Genomic DNA, 20395 nt, shown 5'->3' on the forward strand with positions numbered 1-20395 from the left:
ACAGACTCAAATTCATCATGAACCCTCTTAGAGGGTCCACAAACCTCTGAAACAGCACTGACTCCTGCCCAAGAGGTTTAATAATGTTCCACTGTGTCACAGTCTTCACCCTCTCAAGGGTGCTGCTCCCACGTTTTGACCTTCTTGAATAGGTCAATTTGTTGGGTTTTCCCTCTGAGGAACCTCTTCTCTCTACCTTCCGAACCAGAGCAATAATTAGCATTTCTCCCCAGAGAGTGGATTAAACTCACTTAAGCCTTAACCACCCTACTAAAACAGTAAGGAACTCAGATTATCAATTTGCATAAAACAGTGCTGTATTTATTAAAATATATATGTGTGGGTATATAATTAAGTGAGCCAATGCAATGCATGAGTAATGAATGGGAAGGTGGCCCATAATAAGGGTGTCAGTGATTACTGTATCTGTGCAGTGAAACAGGAGTACTGTGAACATGCCTGGAATTTGGAAAGTACATATCCACTCAGGAGCATTAGTTGCCTCATTGTGTTTAGATGACTTGTATAATTCAGAGTTAATGATTGAATTCGTGTTGAAAAACCGTCTGCTCATCTGCTGCTACTCAAAGTCTCAGGGAGACTGAGCAAGTACAAAACAGCCATTTTGAGGAGTGATACTGAATCTAAGGCAATTTTCTTACCTTTTAGCTCCTTCATGGTAAGTAGTTCTTATCCTTTAAGCAGGTGCACCGGAAGGTACTGCCAGTAAATGCTGATGAGTTCTTCAAGGAGGGAAGTGATGAATGAAAGATATGGTTATAACTACATAACCATTTAAAAATATCTTCCAATTATGCTGTGTGGAACAAGGATTGTAAGCATCCACTGAAGATACAATTTTATGAGCTGCAGGGATTTATTGATTTATTATATTTTTCTCTCCTCTATGGAATTGGTGGGAAGGATTAACTTTCACTTACACTCTGATGACATATTTCATTTGTACTATCATCCCCATTCTCCATCCAAATGTGCTGCTGAAATGTGGCAGGTGGCTTTGCCAGTAATTGCATGCTCCTTCATTCCATTTTAAATGAAAGTATAGAGTACAGTGGCCTTCCTCTCTCAACACTGGCATACTTCACAGCCGTATGGTATTGACTTAGAAAAAACGCAGAAGAGTGGGCTTCCCTTAAATTGCAAAGATGTGTCATCTTGCTCTATGTTCCCTTAGGAGACAGTAACTTAATTCCTGTGCAATAAGCTTCTGACTCCAGCATTTTTTCATGTCAAAAAATAAACAAACCACATCAATTTTTTTAAATGTCCACTTTTTTTTACAGTGATAAAAGAAACTGAACATGGTTTCGAATATTTAAAATTTATTATTCAGTGAATTGTAGGCAAGTTTCTATTACAGTATACATATGCTTGATCTCATTCTGAGGCCAGCAACCATACTCTGGTAGAAGATGGCTTTTCTTTGGCCCCAGCTGTGCTAAACACTATTATAATTAGCACGATGGTTAACTTAATCAGAGCACTTGGCTCAGGAGAGAGGTGTTACAGAGTGCACCATAATTAGCATTTTCATTTCTTTGATCCTGAGTCTGTCTTTATTGACAGAAATATCAAGAGCTTGTTTGTTTTTTTTCTTTTAACACTTGAGGAAGTGGAAATATGTGTGGCTGTGAGATTATAAATTTAGTAATGATTTTAGAAAAAAAACAAACAGACCTGTCCCAAAGGAAGTAGAAGGGATAAAGATCTGTATGTATGGAAAATATGGTCTTTAGTGTAAGTCTTTAGTGCTGCAGTACATGGGCAGGTATATGGCCAGGAAACACCTCCTGGGGCAGTTGTATCGCTTTGAAGTTGCATGGGCAATGTTAACAGTATTTTAACCATTTCCAGCATGCTGCTGTGGACCACATGGCTGCTGTTTGGGTCTGTAGAAAAGGATATTTCCTTCAAGTGAGGAAAAGGAATGCCAGAAGTGTGATCTCTTTGAAAAAAAACAAAAACCACAAACCCAAAGGTTTGGATGATCCTGCAGCAGCTAGAACTTTAGATACTTGCCAGCTTGGTCACTGAAGCACAAGCATCCCATCCTACGTGCCTGATATAAGCAGGTGGTGAAAGCATGCAGCAGACCAGATGACTGCTGTTCATGAAAAAACATAACATTTATGCTGTCAGACAAAATGCTGAAGACTTCCAAACTTGCATCTGGCATCACTGCCTTGATTGCAGGGGAGGAAAGTTGAGACGCTCGAGAGACTCTTCTCATTACACACCACGGAGTGCAGCAGTCTCTTGCAATGCCAGCTGACACAGGATATTAAAAGTAGGGGATTTTTTAGTAGGTAAAGGCACTGTCAGTCTTCCTGAGATAGCCTTTTTTGAGCTTGATAAGCACACTGGAGTGGAGTGCCTGTAATGCTTTGTATCTCCAGTGCATACTAGATTAACCATACCAAATTAATTATCTTAGCTGGTTCTGAGCATTTGTTCAGCACACTGGAGTGAATGCTGTATACACTCATTCTTATTGACTTTGGGATGATGGTAGCTCAGGTATGGGTATACACAACCTTTATATTTAACTTCCTTGTAGTCTCAGTAATTTTTATTGCTGGTTCTAAAAAGAAGGTATAGCAATGTTTACAATGAAAAAACGGGGCAAAAATAGTTGGGGCTCTTATGGTAAGAGTTCTTTGCAGGTTTTCACTCTTCCTTTATATGTATCTGTCTCTTACCAGTCTTTTACAAAAGAGAAAGAGCTACCACATGCATGTGTTCTTATAGTTCATTTCAATCTGCTTTGCCAGTAGAAAAACCGTATGCTAATAGAGGCTGCAGAGAATGCAGCTGTCATTAAGGGGCTTCCTATGTTATCCTTGACTTTGCTAGATTACTTTTATCTACTCAGGATGGATAATAATTTTTAAAACGTTTATGCAACTAGGTTTTGGGTCAATAGCAGGTTAAGCCATTTATTTAAGTAGTCTTTCTGGGTGGAAAGTATGTGGAAAGACCCTCTCACTTTTTACAAGATTATTTTCATATCGGCATTAAAGCAGCAAGCAATATTCTTGACAGTAGACTTGGAAGATACCCATTATTTGAGAGACATGATGAAAACAGTATAATCTTTTCCAATACACATACAAAGCTAGTAATTGTCTGTTTCTGCCATTCCAGTTATTTATGTAATTATACTTAATGCCACACAGATTTGAGAAGAAAAAGCAATAGTTGCTGCTGTTTCAGATTAATACTTTTCCATTCTGAGATCATAAAAACAGTAAATACCTCTCATGGTGGTAGAGAGAAAAAAGGACTATGGATTTGTAAACAATTGATCAGAGGAGCTGAGGAGGAGGGAATGTGTCTTTTTTAAGTCTGTCTCCTGACCACACAATTGCATCATTCCTAAAGCTCACTGATTCCTAGGAAATGCTGCCATTGCATAATATCGTTTCTTGGATGTGAATTCCTTTATTAGACAAAAGTGTATTATACTTTCACAGTGGATTTAAAGTTACAGAATTTAACTATCTTAAACCTGGATATTTTGCTGCTCCAGGCGTGAGGATAGGATGGGTTCACACTGAAGATCTGGGCTTGTTGATCTAACAGTGGAAGAGGGAAGGAAGATGGAGACTGCAGCCAGGACTGGAAGGCCAGGACTGCAGTAGCAGGAGGAAGCTTGGCTCCAGCATAGGCAAAGCAGGCAGAGATCTGTGACTGCTACTTAGCATTGTTTTGCTTACTACCCAGTTGACCTGGATAACCTCAACCTTGTCTGTTCCTAGTACTGCTCCTCTGAAGTGCTACAATGATATTTTCTGCTTTCTGTCTTCCCCTAGCTCAGGTATTGAAAGATCTCATTCATCATCTTGGCCACTGCATCCCTGTTAGAGTTTTAGCTGCGGCTCACCGCTGCCCTGAAGTCATCCTTCAAGTCACTGCTTTCCAGATTAGTTCACCACCTTACAAGTTTAACCTGTGTTTGAAGAAGCATGACCTTGCATTCTGTGACTACTATAAGTAATGTCATTCAAAGAGCTACACAGAGCGTATTTTTCAGCTCACTTTGAGCTGACCTGCCCTTAGTCTGGCTGCTACACCATTAGTTATATCACCTTCACCCTGACTGCCACAGTGCTGTTTTCTTCCACATCACTTAAGACTATAGATTAGAGAAGGATCAAGATCTGTCTATACGCAAATCAAGTAGAAGTTTCATTTGGTTCTGGGAGACTCATTCTCTGAAGCTTCTTCTATTTAACTGCAATATTTCTGTTCTGTGGGATGTATGCCTCCATTTCACACTTCTCATTCAGAGAAAGAATGGAAAAGGCAAGTCATGTTTCATCTTGTGGCTCTTGTGTTGTGTGCAGGGTTCCTACTACTGCAATGCAGCTGAAGATACTGCAGAGGGATATTTAAATTCAAGCCAGGAAAAAAAAAAAAAAGCCTAATTAAAATGAGGGAAAAATTATGAATGCATTTCTATTTTTAGGATTTCTGAAACTTGCCTTAACAGAATCTTTGGGCTTCAATTAATAGACATTCCAATTTTAATTGGAGTATTTTGCTGCATACAATGTTTTAAAGTAAAAGGTGAGTTAATTGGGCATTTATTTGAAAACTAAAAAATTCAGGGGAGCCAGTGTGTGATGTAGAGTATGGTATTGGCTGCATAGGTAAAGGGGCTGGGGAAGGGAGGAAGATGAGCAACAGACAAATGACACTATTTCACATCTTAGCTATGCATTCTGGGTGCTGTCCTTAACAACTAGGGCAAGAAAAAGATATCACAAAGTATACCAAAAAATGGATTTAAAATAATAACTTTTCACCCTTCAAGCTCTATATTCATATGTGAGTCAGGAGTTGCAGAACCTCTCAAGAGTTTTGTTTTGCTCACATCCCCTGTTATCGATGAGCTTCTAGGTTGTTTCATTCGTGCTCTTTCCTGCTATTCACATTATTCATGCACTAAAATAAATACAGATTTTCTGCCCAGGGAGTAATGCCAGCTAGCTGAGGTCTTTTTGTGGCAGCCAGCAAAAAAGGGGAAAGGGGAGCTCATGGAAGGTATTGTGGTAGCCAGTGCTCGATGGGCAGCGTTCTGCTGCTCAACAGGAACGCAGCTCCTGGGGGCAGTGCTGGCAGATCAGCTCCACTTCTGCATCCAGGTGATTTTGATTCCAGAAAGCTAATCCCTTTCACCTTAGACCGGATTACCATGCTAAAGGCTCATTAAGGGAAGAGGAAAGGAGTATTTAAGTTCCCAAGACTCATGTGTTTTCAAGTCCCTGCTGCACAAAAATCACTGTTCTTACTTCTGTTTAGTCATACCACCCTAAAAACTGTTAAATCAGTTAAAAAATTCAAGTGTCGTCAGATCAGGCTTCTGTTTTCTGTGTGAGAGGATCTGCTTAGAAAAACTGGATTGTACTTTTTTCAGAAACCAAGTGACTTGTCACAAAGCATTGCTTTGTTCCTATCCTGAATGTTATCTTGAGCTACAGAACAGAGCTGTTACTTTGCATTTCATGTGCTGCATAACCTCCCTCCCAAATGCCAGAGCCATCAGAGAACCATTGTTGCCTCCTGTACATGGAGCAATCTTAATTACTCCATCAGCTTCAGAATAAATTCACAGTTAATCAAATATGATGATGAGAAGTAGAGTGATAGGCAGATAAGCAGGACTATGGTAAAAATGTCATGTGAGTAAAGTTTTCTTGGCATGTTGCTCGGAACCAAAACAAAGTCCTCGTCTTCCAAACACTATAGTCAGGTCAGGTTCAGCTACCTTGTGTTTAAAAAGCATCTCCATCAATCTGAATGAACATTTTCTTCAAGTGATTTGCTGCAGATTGAACTATCCTTTCAGTTGGGATGGAGGAGTACAGGGACATGCTCCTGTATTTCCCCCCTATAGTACATCATTAAAGCATGCTTCTGACCACTGCAACAGTACAAAGTGATGTTTTTCTTTACCAAGCTAGATAACAGCAAAAATTGCTTATCAAGGTTGGGGACTACATTTAGCTCAGAAATGACACAATATTTTACCAAACACAGAACATTAGCATTAAAGCAGTGAATACCTGGATCATGGCATTGTGAAGCTTGAGGAATTCTTTTTCTTTAATCAAGTCTAGACAGCCTACTTCCAATTTTTACTAACTCCCACGTTTTCTTAAAAATAGACAGGTTCTATTTTTGATATAATGCCAGTAGTGCTAAGTGGCTTATGTCTCCCTCCACAGAGGATACTCTGCCCCTGCTGTTTCCAGTCTTACTGAAATGTATTTAGATTAGGTTGACTTTGTCTGTGAAGTGGCTACATAGAACAGTTATAGGACATCAAGAGTCACTTTGTTCCATTGCTCTTAATCTCTGTATTTGAAATCTAAGCATAAGGATCTTGATGATCCAAAAGGAGAGCAATGAGTGAATATCTCAAGCCTAATGATCTAATCTTCCACAAAATGCTGAGGTGGTAGTTTTCATAGAGATGTAGTCCCATACAACTGCATGAGCTTCCCTTGTTTGGGAAGCTCCCTGTTATTGTCAAAGACTACTTAAGTTCCCTTTCCAAAATTTTTTTTCTTCCTTCTTTTTTTTCTTTCCTTCCATCCTTGTTAGAGCTATCTTGTAAGCATATTTTAAATAGAGACAATTATCTCCTTCTCTCTTTTTTTTTTAATATTTTGAACTACTTAATCATTTTGGGGATACCTTCACAATGACCTTTCCCAACAACTCTGCCAGGAGGATATCAAATTGAATGTTTCGTTATTAGTATTATACCATTCAGACAATTGAGTTATTTTTCTTAAATATTTCAAGTTCAAGAATTAAATCTTGGAAAATTATTAGACCCACTCATGTTTAAAGAATGAGATAACTTTTAAATGGAAATTTATGTGATAATGCTGAAACTTAGAGGTATAATTTATTCTGGAAATATGCAAGAAAAGAGTGCATTTTAAGTATATATTATTGAAAAGTTGAAGTAGTTCTTGCAAACTTGAAATACATTATCTTAGTAGCATGCTCATATTAAAAAAAAAAAAAAATATGTGGCTAAATGGTAACAAATGAGCCAGTGTTTACCATGGTAAGGAGTACATTGGGGACATAACCATTAGACAAGGGTAATTTAGTTTTAGCATTATCAGTTAGAAATACTGCAGTTGAGTGGAATATTTTATTACATGAAAACATCTGTAACCAATATATCCCTTGGGAAGCTTACGTGACCTGTGATCTGTTTGGAAAAAAATGTTTTGGTTTTATGAGGCTGTTCAAAAGCAAGTATGTGCAGTGGGCTGTGTCCCAGCGAATCTGGAAGGGGCTCCTTCCTCTTTGCGTACCTCCTGGAAATTTCTGGGAGCTGTAGCAATGTTTCTGCATTCCAGACTGTAGTCTTCAAGCTCACTCCATAACTCATGGCACTGAAAAAGACCTGGGAAATGTGTACAATCATGTTCTCTACCTTTAGTACTACTAAGCATACTAGTTTATATTATATACATATATAGTAGTGTGTGTGTATATATATATTCTATATAATATTTAATTCTACTTGATGCCACACAGTGTTTACACACACTTATCCTTGCTGTGAGGTATCCTAATACTGCAGTAGTCATAATAAGGTCCGTATCAAAAAGCCCGATGCTGGCTGTATATTCATGTTCTATTGAGGTGTGCCAGTAATACAGGACAAACAGCATCCTTAGTATATTTCTCAGGCCTTGCTGTGTACCTTTTCCTGGCTGCTTTTTTCCCCCCCTCTCTCTTTCAATGAAGCCAGAATATGTCATCCCAACTTAAATTTGCAAAGCAGTCACCTGTGCTCTAGCCTCCCTAGTGCTCTGGCAGGAAAACAGAGTACCCAGCTCCTGAGGACCCTCAGTCAAGGCTTGGGAACTTGGGGAGCCAGGAAGACGGAGGGATAGACAGCCTGAACTTGACAGCCCATTAGGTACCTGACCTTCTGCTTAAATGACTATTGAATTCTTGAAGATGTGGATTAATGCTTTCTTTTGTTGGGTGAGATGGGCAGATAGGCATGCCAATTAGAGACAGCTTTGCCATGGGGTGCTTCGAGTCCTGCAGTGCAAATGGTTTCTTAGCACAATATTTCTACAGAGATGAAATACTGAGAAAAACTGCAACTTCCTTACAGATGGGGAAAACCATCGCATTCACCCAGGACTGCATTTCACTGTTACACACTGTTAGTAGAGTCAAAACAATTTGTTTCTAGTTTCTTGGCTGTGCTGAGACTCAGAAATCAAAACTGGCCATAGGCATAATGCAGGTATGCATGAATTCCAGACCATAATATGTCAGGAGCTCTTTTGGCACAGGGTGCAAAATAGGTTTCATGCCAGTAAAACCACGGCATTGCCTTCCTAACATCACTTTCAGTTCACACATCCTCCATGCAGCTCTGTGGCCACAGGGGCCCAAACCCAGCAGAATAGAGGGCATTTCTCTGCCAAAAGATCATTTTTCCCTTTAACTGGTGTGAGGTAGTGCTGCTTCTTAAAAAGTCTTCCTGTTCTGGGGAATATTTAAGCCATAGTCTTGTCCATTAAGTACTTTAACGGTGCAAAGCTGGAGCAAACCTTTATGGCCGAAGGAAGCAGATGTGTGGGCTCTTTTGTCTGTGGTGATGACACTGTGCCTGGGATTGGACTGACTGTGAAACCAAGTGTAATTCATCCCCACACTACCATCTGTTCGAAAGGTATGAGAAGTATGTGCTAACGGGTTGTTGGCAGTGCATAGTGGTTGCAGGCATGGAATTAGGAGGAGTGTAAAAGTTTTGACCCAGTAAGGAGAGGTGATGCAAGGAGAGCAGGTCATTCACAGAATGGAAAATCGTTCATTTCCATTACCCAAAGAGGCAGGTGAAGATGAGTCTCATGGAATTTTTTTCCATGTACAAGGCAGTCCCAGGCAAGGTAAGGCAGGCTTTGCCTCACAGTTGGCTAAACTTTGTTTGGAGAAATTTGCATCGTTTATCATGAAGGAAGCCACATATTTCTCATTCGTGAGCAGGAGTTTAGATTCTGAAATCAGTGCACACACAGATAATGCAGAAATGGGACAGCTTGTTTTGTCTAGATTTTTGAGTCTGCCTATGTCAGGAGGTAGGAAGTTCAAGTCTAATGTTGCTGGCTCTGTTTTCAGTGGATGGGACATAAAGGAGGCTATGGGGAAAAGCACAAAAAAAGGGCAGCAAGAGTAATGTAATGAGGAAGGAGAAGGTATGTTGTGTATTGAGGGAAGCAGGTGAGCCTCCTGCTTGGAGCAGAAATGTTGCAAAGTCAGTGCTTGCACAGTGTGAAAAGATCCCCGTTGTTGCCTCACACAGAGGAGCTGTTAACAGAGCATGGGGGAAGCTCTTTGATCAAACACCTACTTCATGTCTTAGTGCCCTGCTGTAATTCAACATTTGAACGGCAATGAATGTTCTCCCACTGAGATAGTTTTTTAATCTCTGACATTTCTCTGGAGATTTTGAAAATATAAACAAACATGTACAAATCCAACTTTTTTTTAGATGGTGGAAGGGTTTATCTGGAGATAAATGGTTAAGCAGGATAAAAGCGGAGTAGTGTCAGACCACTGGCATAATGACAACTACTTGCTGATTCCTACCCCAATAATCAAGTTAAGGAATGTTGTAAATTAACACATGCTAAGATTTTAGTTTTGCAGCAATTAATGATTTATGCTGTTCTTCTGTTGACATCATCTCATGTCACTGGAGCATATTTTAGCAAGAGGTATGTAGTTCTGGTAATCCCCAGGAAATCTGCACACTGTTTACCAAAACTCACTTTTTTTTAAGGAGTTGTGCTTTGCCAAGAAACCTGGAGCATGTCATACTAGAAAAATGCTTCTTTTGGTGCCTGAGAGGAAACAGTATGTGTGTGGGTATAAAATCTCATGCCTTCATGGTAAAAATGTGGAGGTAATTGGCCAAACCATGGTGTTTTGCTTCCAGAAATGGGAAGTCACTTTCATGAATCTTGCAGGTCTGAGGGCAGAGGTTTCAGAGGATAACTTCTTACAGCTGATGACAGATCCTCCTGCTTACCTACAGCAAACAAGCTGAGGAGGCAGCTCTGCTTTTTTTTTCCTTTGTTGTTTCATCCAGATGGTCAAAACTGTATTTTAGTTTGTTCTGGATCTGATATTGCAGGAGTATTTTTGGTCCTTTTCACTTAAACAGTTCGCTGAAACAGTTTAGTGGCTATAAATGTGTAATGATTGCTGTTGTTACCTTTGTGATCCACTTGCATTAATGACTTTCCTTTTGTGCTACTTGCCATATGAGGTGAAACAAATGAAAAGCTGTATTAATTATTTATCAACTGAAGAATCTTTTACTACTACTATGTTTTAGGTTTGTAGATACTTTTGTATAAACTAATTGATTTTAGTCATAGTATTCCAAGTGATATTAATTAATAATTTAAATACAATTGTTTTGGAAAGTTTTTTAGCCTTGTTCTGAGCAGCTGGCACCGGAAAACAGAATTTGGCAGTGATTTAACTTCAAAAATATGGAGCTAGTTTTCTGAAGCTGTTATCAAATGAAATTAGTAACTCAAAGGTGTGGGAATTGTTTTGCATGAGAGGTTAATCAAGTCCAAATCCAATTGTGTTCTAACCTAAGATTAAACATGAAAAAAGTGTGTGGTAGGGACAGGGAGTTTCCTAAGGCATTTGTACCTCACTGACTGAGGAGGGGAGAGAAGGAGGAGGGAGGTTAGTGCCAGAGCAATCATATCTTTTATCTCAAGAACTATTTTCAGCAAAGTATGCTGATCTTATTTTCTATCCTCCCACGCTTTGGGTAAGAGTTTCAGGAAGACTTTACTTTTCCTTTGGATATGGATCTAATACAGATTTCAATACCAGGGGACTACCAACCTTTTGGGTAGACTAGTAGTTTGACTCGCTGTAGACATTGAAGTATGTCAGTTCAAATAGGAAGCTGATTTATTGTGAATTGTGAGAAAAATCTTTACTTCCTATACTGGTGCTGCAGACTTCAGCCACTCCATGTGGAGGGAAATTAGCTTGTCAAATACAGTTTGCCCATGGATGAAGGGGTTTTTAACACTGTAGCAGTACAAACAAGTGGATGTGGGGTGGCAGAGCTTTATAACCCAGGGAGCAGGGCGTGGGATGGACTCTGGGCGAGAGCAAACACTTCCAGATGGACACAGCACTGCCCTGCACGGCCCTGCACTGGTGTGCGCTGCCCACTGACAGCATAGGCAGCTGCCAGCCCTGGCTGCAGGAGGCTCCTGGCTCCCTGTCCATCCATTGCCTGCTGCACTTGCTCTGTTAGAGCCCTCCCAGCGAGCAGGGAGTCAGCAGCAGCACTGTGCGCTGTGCCAAGGATGAGGCTGAGGTGTCCCGGCATCGCTGCCACCCTGTACCACGGCACCTGTCCCCAGGTAGGGCACAGGGCACCTCCCAGCCCTCTGTGGAGCCAGCTCCAGCGGTTCTAAGTACATCTGCGGTTTGGATGGCTCTGCTTGGCCATTAAAACCCATTTCACAACAAGTGGTATTGAAGTGAGCAAAGAATATTTGTGGCAGCTGTGGATTTCCTCCAGGCCTACAGGAAGAGTAAATTAGTTACTGAAAACTTGACAGTTTGTCCTGAGTGCTTAACTCCATCCTCTCTGGAAGCTTGATTTTCAGAAGCGAGTGACTTTAAAAGGAAATAGTATACCCAATGTTTTTTTATTCCTCCACGCCCTTTTTATGGTAGGTCTGTAATTGCAAAACCAGCCAGAAGTGATTTGTTTGAAGAGGAAGTGTGGGAACTTCCTTTATAAATATTGCCTTTCCCTTCGTGTGCATCCAAATGTGGTTTGCTCTGCTGGTGGAAATAAAAAGTGCTTGAACTGAACAAGCACTTATTCCTGTAGCTGATGCCCCATGTAAGCAGGAAAGACAAAAGTTTAACGGGGAAAAAAAACCCAAAAACAAACAACACCCCCCCCACACACACACATTTTAAAAAAGAAACAAACAAAAAAACCAACAAAACAAATTAACAAGAAATAACAAACAACAACAAAAAACAACATACAAAAAACCAAACAAGGAAATTAATAAAGCTGGTTGCTAGTAAGGGAAAACCTGAAGTTGGTTGAACACAGAGACCAGCTGGGGTTTTGCCCAGCCGTTCCCTGTCAGTGCTTTCAGATGTCCTCTGCTCCGGAGCACAGGGCAAGTTAAGGTCCTGTGGAGGGGGAAATCGGTGTTTGCAGAGCCGGTGATTACAGACCCTGCCGTGACTTGCTCCGCAAGATAGGACAGTGTCTGCCCGAGCCAGCTCCTATCGCTGTTCGGACTGGTTTCCTTTTTAAAAAAGTGCCAGCATATGTATCTTTCCTAGTGAACCAGAAACAGTAGTCTGTACCCTTCCCCAGCCTAGAAATACCAGGGAAATATTTGCAGAAGAGGGGTTCAGCCACCAGAAGAGCAGCTACACCCAGGGGAATGTCCGCACCCAGCAGCAGCAGGTAGATTAGGCTCACAAGGAAGAGACCAAGTTTTAACCTGCTCTGCTAGATTGTTGTGCTTTTTTGGGTTGGGATGGAGGGGTGTTTGGGGGTTCTTTGATTGTTTTTCTCTTAAGTGAGCAGTGTCAGGGTGTATGGGCTCTTTGCGGGTGCAGGCTGTCCTGGCTTGCTAAGACAAATCTGATGAGGGGAATTGAGGCAGGGGTCTGGTTCCCAGCTCTGAAGAATTCCAGATTAGGAGGACAGGTCACAGAGAAAGCAAGGGAGAGTATGGAGGGAATCAGGCTGATTCTCTGAGAGGCACTGAAGATGAGAAGAGCCCTTCTGTCTGATTTGAAGGAGGAAAGTGTTCTTATATTGCTTGTAATTAGGCTGAGATTCACCTTGCTCATCGGATTTGATGGACAAATGAGACATTCCTGGTGTTTTAACATTGGATTGCTGTGATGCTTTCTGATCTGTTCAGCAAGAGGCACAGCCAGGCCACTGTCGTATTAATGAGAAGGTTGTGATTTTTATGCATTTCTCAGTGGAGATGATGAAATTTCACTCAAGCTTCCAACCAGGCTCTGTAGTGGTTCCTTTTTCCACTTTTAGAAACAAACAAAAGAATGAAATTTGCAGTGCAATGGGGTATCATAGGAAAAATCAGTCACTATCAAAGAAGACACTGGAAACTTCACTGATCCATCCAGGTGGTCTTAGGTGAGGCTTGCCTGGCTCACCATGCCAGTAGTCCTTACATCCTTTCATACCCCACTTCAGAGGAATGGACATCTCAGTTCAGGATGAACTGAAAGGAGTCAACTTTGGGTGATTTTTAGTTTTTAAATAAAATGAAAAATAAAATTCTCATCTCTCCACTTCTTCCTGTACTTTCTTCTCTGTTCAATGTCATACAAATGCATTTAAAGCCATACAGTGCTCAGGATAAGCTTTTCATTCTTTTATGCCTTTCCTCTTGTTTTCCACACCATTATTTCTGCTCTCTCCTTATGTCTCTTATTCTCTGTTACCCGTGCCTCATTCCCCATTTAACATTCTTTGCTCCTTTTTACCTTCCTACAATTCACATTTTTTCCTCTCCTTTTTCACACTCACACTGTCGTTCCTGCTTCTTTTTCCAATAAGGCAGGCTGCATTCTGTAATTCAAGAAGCAAACCTTCAAATTCTTGTGTGAGTACTGAGTACATGATGAAGGAGACTGCAGGACTGGGCCCTACCTTGGCAGATATATGTAGGATTAGTATTGGCAGTGAAGCCAATTTTAAAGTAATCTTATTTACTTTGGTGGTTTGTATCACTTTGGTTGACTATTAAAATATGTATTTTTAAGGTGAGGTGAGCACCAATGACATTGCATAAAGAATTTCAAGAACTTAGTATAAAAGACTTTATAGAGGTAATATATTACTCCCTGTTCAGAAAAATGAAGTGGCACTTTAAAATCAGTTTTATTAGCACCCTGTGTTTAAAAGAAAACACTTCTTTTTCTTTTTGTTTAACTTCCTGTGCAAGTCTGGGCATGTCTGAGGCTACCAGGATCCAATTTCTTGTAGTATCCTATTTCAAATCCAGGCGGGAGCAGACTGATTGAAAATCAGTGCTGTCAGAAGTAAAACTGCCTGTGGAATGCCTTCAGTGACATGAAGATGAAAGGGAGAATGTAATGCAACAGATACTGATTTTCTTTTTTTTTTGAGGTGTAAGGCTCTGGAGCAGTGTTCTTGGATGTTGCACCATTTACCCTGATTGAACAGTAATGGTTGTAGAATAATTTCGGTGAATTTTTGTGTTCTTCAGTTAGTAGTTTACAATTGTGTTGTGAAGAAGGTATGGTTGGTGTTGCTGCAGTTGTTTTGAACCAAAGCAGCAGCTGTAGAATATTTCATGGCAAGCACAGAGCTACCTGCAAGTCTACATAGCACCAGAATAACACAGGATTCCTAATAATTCTTGTCAGTGAAATGCTTACTGATATTTTGAAATTATTGGGCTACTTCAGTGCTTTGAAAACTGCTGGTGAATGTGAACTAGTCTAACTGGTCTGTGCTTATATTGGTTTTTAGGGTCAGCAAAAACACAGAGTGCAGTTGGCTTCATTTTCACATGTTTCTTTGCCTCTTCTCTTCCCTGTCCCACAGAGGCCAAAGGATCAAAGAAAAAGAGGACTGTATGAGAACTGAGAACAGAGGGAAACAGTAATGCTGTTTTAGGACTTCGAAGGACTAGGAAAATGAAGGGAAAATTGAACTTGTAATCTTTGGCTAGTTTTGAATTCTGGGTGTCATGGTTTAGAAATGGAACAGTGCTCCCCAGATAAGATACCCCCAAGACTCTTCACAAACCAACCACTCACTTCCTCATGCTTTCTTTCCCCTTCTTGCTCCAGGGGAGGAGTTGAGACTTGGAGACATAAAAAGGGGAAAATTACGGGTTGAGATAAGAAACAATTTACTGGAAACAGCAATGAGATACAAAAACAAACAGAGCAACTATATTAATAGCAGACATATACAAAAAGAGGGTGATTTACATGGAAATAAATGCTCACCAACCAACCTGAGGCGGTACAACCCTGAGAAAATGAACAATGGCCAATCTGACAATCTTTTATGTGACCCAAAGCCACACTTTTCTCCCTAGAATAAGAGTCCCTCATTTCCAACTCCCATCCCCTTGCCCCTGCTCACTCCAGTGATTATGTGGATGGTATCCTAGAAATACCCACACAGCTCCAATATCTGTCCCTTCATAACTAAAATTAGGTAAAATCACTGCAATAAAATTAACTGTGTCCTGGATTAAACCAGGACACTGGGCAATTTAAAAATTTGGCTGTGCCAGGACTATGTCGAATTCCTGGAAATCTAAGAGAAAACATTGTTCTGCTGTGTAATGCTGGTCTGTCGCCTGTGCCCTGTGCTAGGTGATGCTCAAGATGTGGGGAACATCTTGCATTGCTGGGAGACCACCAGGTTGCACAAATAGGCTCCTTGCATGGAAGTGGTGTGTCATGATGACTGGCCTTGGCTCCATTTGCTCTCAAGAGAAAGGGAGAGATTTCAGAAAAAAAAGTTGGTGTCCTCACATTCTGAAAAAGTGCTGTCTCGAGCCAGCCAAGAGAATAGCAGTAAGCCAAGCAGAGGAGAAAGAAAGTCAATAATAAAATTCAGGAGCTCATGTGCTAGAAGTGACATCTGGTGTCTGTGGTCAAGGAGGTGGAGAGGGCAGACTAGACATGACCAAGGGTCATGTAAGCTAGAGAATTGAAGGTGAGGGAAGATAATGCATTGGCAAGATATTGGTGATACTGAGTAAATTAGAGATGTAAATACACTGCAATGTTTAGAGTATTAGGTTGATATCTGATACCACCCTAAAGTTTTTAATATTAAATTCTATATCCTGTTTCCATATGGACATGGTCTCAGTGCTGTAATGTCACATTACCAGCACTGAAATGTGAAAATCCATTCTCAAAATTAAGCTCAAAAAGCAGTATGTAGTTTTATCCTATGTGCTCCATCCTATCAAGGGCACTGTGCTTGTTAGCTCAACAGCCGGATAAAAGCTCCATGGGCGTGTAAAAGTCTATATGAAAAGTATCTGCTCCATATGTTACATATAGCTGAAGGCTCAGGGGAATAAGGTTTGTGTCTGGGAACCGGATAACACAACTTTCGATCCCTGACCCAGGGCTTGCCCTTTTTAACAAACAAACAAAATCCTTCCTCAAAGAAAAGTGGTTTATGATCTGTTTTTAGCTCTAGAAGCAAACATTAAAAAAAAACAAAAAACAACCAAAAGAACAAAGAACTCAATATGTTCTTACTTGTACTTACAGCAGCATCAGCTTTAGGCACTGCAGAACAAGTGTCACACTTTGTTCCTTGCTGCTTTCAAAAGCCATTATCTCCCTGGCAGTTGCAGTGCCAGAGCAGCATGTTACCTGCTTGCAAAATTTTGTGCTTGGACACAACCAATCAGCCTGAATTTACCATCTGTTTGAAATGATGGTATCTGAGATCTTGACACTGGATACAGAGTTGCAGCTGCCTCACCAGGGAGAGGGCACTTGCAGGATGGAGAGGTTGGTCACCATTGTCCTGTTTCTGCTGGGTCATTGACCATACGAGGTGGTCTTCATCCTTTCCCCTTAAAGATGTATGTTGATTTGAAAGGCAGAAATTGTCTCATGTGAAAGGTGGGAGCAATTAAGGTAGTTCAGATTGAGACAGGGTAAGAGCTAAAAGTAGTCTAATCTCTTGCTAGCCTCTAACTCTGTGGGTTATGGAGGTGAGAGGGAGTCCTCTCCAAAAACCAGTTCAGGGAAGATTGGTTCTTAATCCATGGCAGGACTTTTTCTGTCAAGCCAGTGGAGAAAAGAAACAGGAGGATTAGCCTTGTTAGACTGAAGTTTATGTGACCATCCCCCTACCCGCTTGCTCTGTTGTGCTCATGGCTTCTGTCCTCTTTAAAGAAAAATTTCTCTGTGCTGTCCAAGTACTTTTTGCTTCAGGTCAGTCTGTAACTGCCTCCGGCTGTTAGAAGACCTGAGCTAGTAAGATGAAGTTCCTTTAGTTCAAACACTCCATTTTGACTGGCCAGCTGGCCAAATCCATACCATGGAGACCAGATCCAGTGTAAGATACTGAAAAAGAGCTGTTGTACTATGAGCAGGAGGTAGAGAAGGAAGAAACAAAACCAAACAAACCAAAAAAGCCTTGTGGCAGATGGTACCACCTGTGTCCATCCAAAGCAGTGTGCCATTTGAATGGAGAAACCTGGAAAATCTGATGACTCAGTCTGAATACACAGGGAGACAGTAAGCGAGCTTTCTGGCTTGTGTCCCAAGCCTCTTACAAAAAAGGCTTCCAATTTTGTAACACAGAAAATTGAATACAATTTGGTAGCATGATTCTCTGGCACAGCTGAACTACAGACTGAAATGCCTGGTGTATCCATGTGAGAACTGCCACATAAGTAGTTAGATGACTCTGTGCCAGGTCCTGGGTTATGGCTGAACCAGTTTTCTCAATAAATACATTTCTGATATTTTTAGCAAAGGAAATACCTTTATTAATGCCTTTATTATTGGGGGTGTAGTTGGCTGGACATAACAGTTAAGGGTGACAGTATTTGATTACTTTTTCAGGCTCAGCCAAATACTAATTTCCATGCACTTCAGTTCTGGCATCTGCAAAGCTGGGAGGTGAACCAACTGTGCAAGACGTGCCTAAATTACTGTTCGGCAATGCTTGCAAAAATGCTCTTAAGGAAAGAGTAAACATGGATATATAAAGCAAACTTCTCAGCAGGATCAAGTCTTGTTTTCTTGCTGACTGCCTCCACCTCCTTCCTTCTTGGCTGTTGACAGGATGATAATGGTTCACATTCCTTTGTACTTCCTTTTACTTCTGAATTTTCTTTTTCTTTACATGTTTAAATTGCACCAGATCTGTTTTTCCTGTTGTTGGTAAGACATAGAAAGAAATCTGCCCTTTACCTTGGTCCTACAGATTAATTTTTTTGTCTGTTTGTCACTTGGCTTGGCTGCTTTACTACACTTCCCTCCTATGACTTTCCTCAGTCCAATGCTAACACTCTCCAGTTAGGCTGTATCATGCAGCTGTGGCCTAAATGTCTCACCCAGCTCTTCTCCCATATGCCTCATCTCACAGTTCTGCTGAGCATCCGTGTTCATCCTGTACCCAGTGAGGATTGTTCCCTCGTACAGCTTTTCCCTGCAAAGACCCAGATATAGGGTATGAACACAGGCAATTAAATACCATGGAACATTAGCAAAATAAGTTTGGTTTAGGACTGGGCAGCCTCAAGAAACATGAAGGGAAAATAAAAGTCATGCTGATGTTTGTATCTTACTTGCCTGAAAGCCAGTGTTATGTGAGTTTCAAAGTCATGTTCAGTTGAGATGAGATGGCTTTGGAAAGAAGGTGGTGGACTTTGCCAGGTGTTCAGGGTCTCTTACCTGGGAACTGCCATGTGGTGGCCTTTTAGTACATGTGTTGGCTTGTGCTGCAAACTGTTTGATTGTGCATTGCGTGCTTTGCTAAAAGCAACGGAGAAGTAACTGTGTAAGGAACAGGTCGAGGCATACAGCACTCACTATGTCTATTGCCTGGGATATTTTTTTTGAAGACAGTTGTCATCTTCTCATTTATGTTGAACAATCTACATGAACCCCTTTTATCGCTTTTCAGCATATATAATGATGTTAAAAATATCTGATGGTATTTTACCCTTCCCTAAAGGGACAGACGTTGCTTCTCTTCCATTCTTAAATGTTTGGTCAGGGGAGGAGCCAAGTACTGCCAGTGGTCAGAGCATGTTCAAGCCCTGGCTAGAGGAGTACCAAGTCATACAGTAACCCATCTGTAATGCTTTCTTTTGGGTCATACATCAGTTTAGCTCTCAGTTCTTCAGTAATTAGTTGTACATCTGTGAGCAACTGCCCATCTGATTTATTATCTGAGCAGCTATTGAAATACAGAACATTGCCCCATTTAGCTTCAGGATGGAAAGTTATAGTGTGATAAAGTTGTGTTTAAAATGTAATAAAACTGACTATATATAAACAAATTACAAGTTTTTATTACACCATAGATGATCTTAAATCAATATGTTAAACTTCATAAATGTAATGTGATTGAACATAGCTTAATGTGTATGAATATATTTTTAATTGTTGCCTTCTTTTATTTAGTAAGAAGATTAAACTGTCCTGGAAAATAACTTGATTATAGGGAAGAAGACTTAGTGGAAAAGTGAATGTAAGTATTTCACAACTTGTATCAATTATTTATGTTTGCAAACCATTGACATTGGTGATATTATAAATCATGCTACATTGGCAGCTGCTTCTATTATGGCAAGAATGCAGGCTCTGATCACTCTGTGTGTGTGTGTGGTATAGAATATCTGTTATGTGGGTCTATAGGCTAATAAATACCTAAATGCTTTTAATGGGGCCAGTGCTGTTAGTCACTTGCATGCTTAAGAATTATTTGCAGGAAAAATGACAATATGTAGTTGTCACTAAGTGCCCTTAAAAAATTTAAAAAGCACTACTCCCATATAAATACCCACAGGGATTCTTAAATTCAGTAATGCAGATATATTTTCCATTTCCAGCAGAATTTAGTCTAACTTGGATTAATGCAGCCTGTATATAGTATTATTTTGTATACCTGCCCCAAAGATGTAAGATTATAGTAGAAAAAGATTGCACTGTGGATTGGCAGTTCAATTTAGAGTGAAATACAGCAGCTGCAAGTTTCAAGCTAAGTGCATCATTGCTCACTTGAGGTCACTTTTTCAAATCTGGAGTCAATAGTTCTATAACAATAAGAGCTTTGGTTCATTCTCTAGAACCTCTTGAAACTGTTACTTTACTGGTGAATATGCCATTATTTTTCTTAAAGTAATTGCCTTGGCTGTATTTCATAATAATGTGAAGCCCCTAACTGTGTGCTTGCACATGTGTATTTGTGTGTGTATAGATATATATTTATTATGAAGCAAAGCTGTGTCTCTGCAAGTCATTCCCCAGGAGACTTTGAGTGGCTCTGATGTGCAGGGCAGTGATAGTCATGAACTTCTAACTACCACAGATTCATTCCAGTGTTTTTTCATATTGCATTTTTCCCACGATCTCACCTTCCTTTTCCCAGAGCCTGAATGATGAGCTTGGAAGCAGTCAGCTAAGCCTTTCCAAATGCTGAATAAAGTATAGAATTAATGACTTAGATGTTAAAGAGGACAGTGATTATGTCTTAAATGTCTAACAAGCTGGGACAGTTGTATTTCCAGCCTTT

At 40.4% G+C, this 20395-nt stretch overlaps 1 protein-coding gene across 4 annotated transcripts in view; it reads left to right on the top strand.

Annotated features, from left to right (window-relative positions):
• LOC131591825 (plexin-B2-like) overlaps nucleotides 1–20395 on the top strand; it is a 252128-nt gene that overhangs the window by 114599 nt on the left and 117134 nt on the right. For 3 of the 4 annotated variants that reach the window (XM_058862904.1, XM_058862906.1, XM_058862905.1), the window contains one exon: nucleotides 19285–19351. The exons of the other annotated variant lie outside the window; for it this stretch is intronic. In XM_058862904.1, coding sequence (XP_058718887.1) covers nucleotides 19350–19351 — 2 coding nt within the window. In that variant the 5' untranslated portion in view covers nucleotides 19285–19349. The remainder of the gene's footprint in view (nucleotides 1–19284; nucleotides 19352–20395) is intronic. 4 annotated transcript variants of the gene reach the window in all.

This window comes from Poecile atricapillus, chromosome W (genome assembly GCF_030490865.1).
Source record: "Poecile atricapillus isolate bPoeAtr1 chromosome W, bPoeAtr1.hap1, whole genome shotgun sequence".
Taxonomy (NCBI): domain Eukaryota; kingdom Metazoa; phylum Chordata; class Aves; order Passeriformes; family Paridae; genus Poecile; species Poecile atricapillus.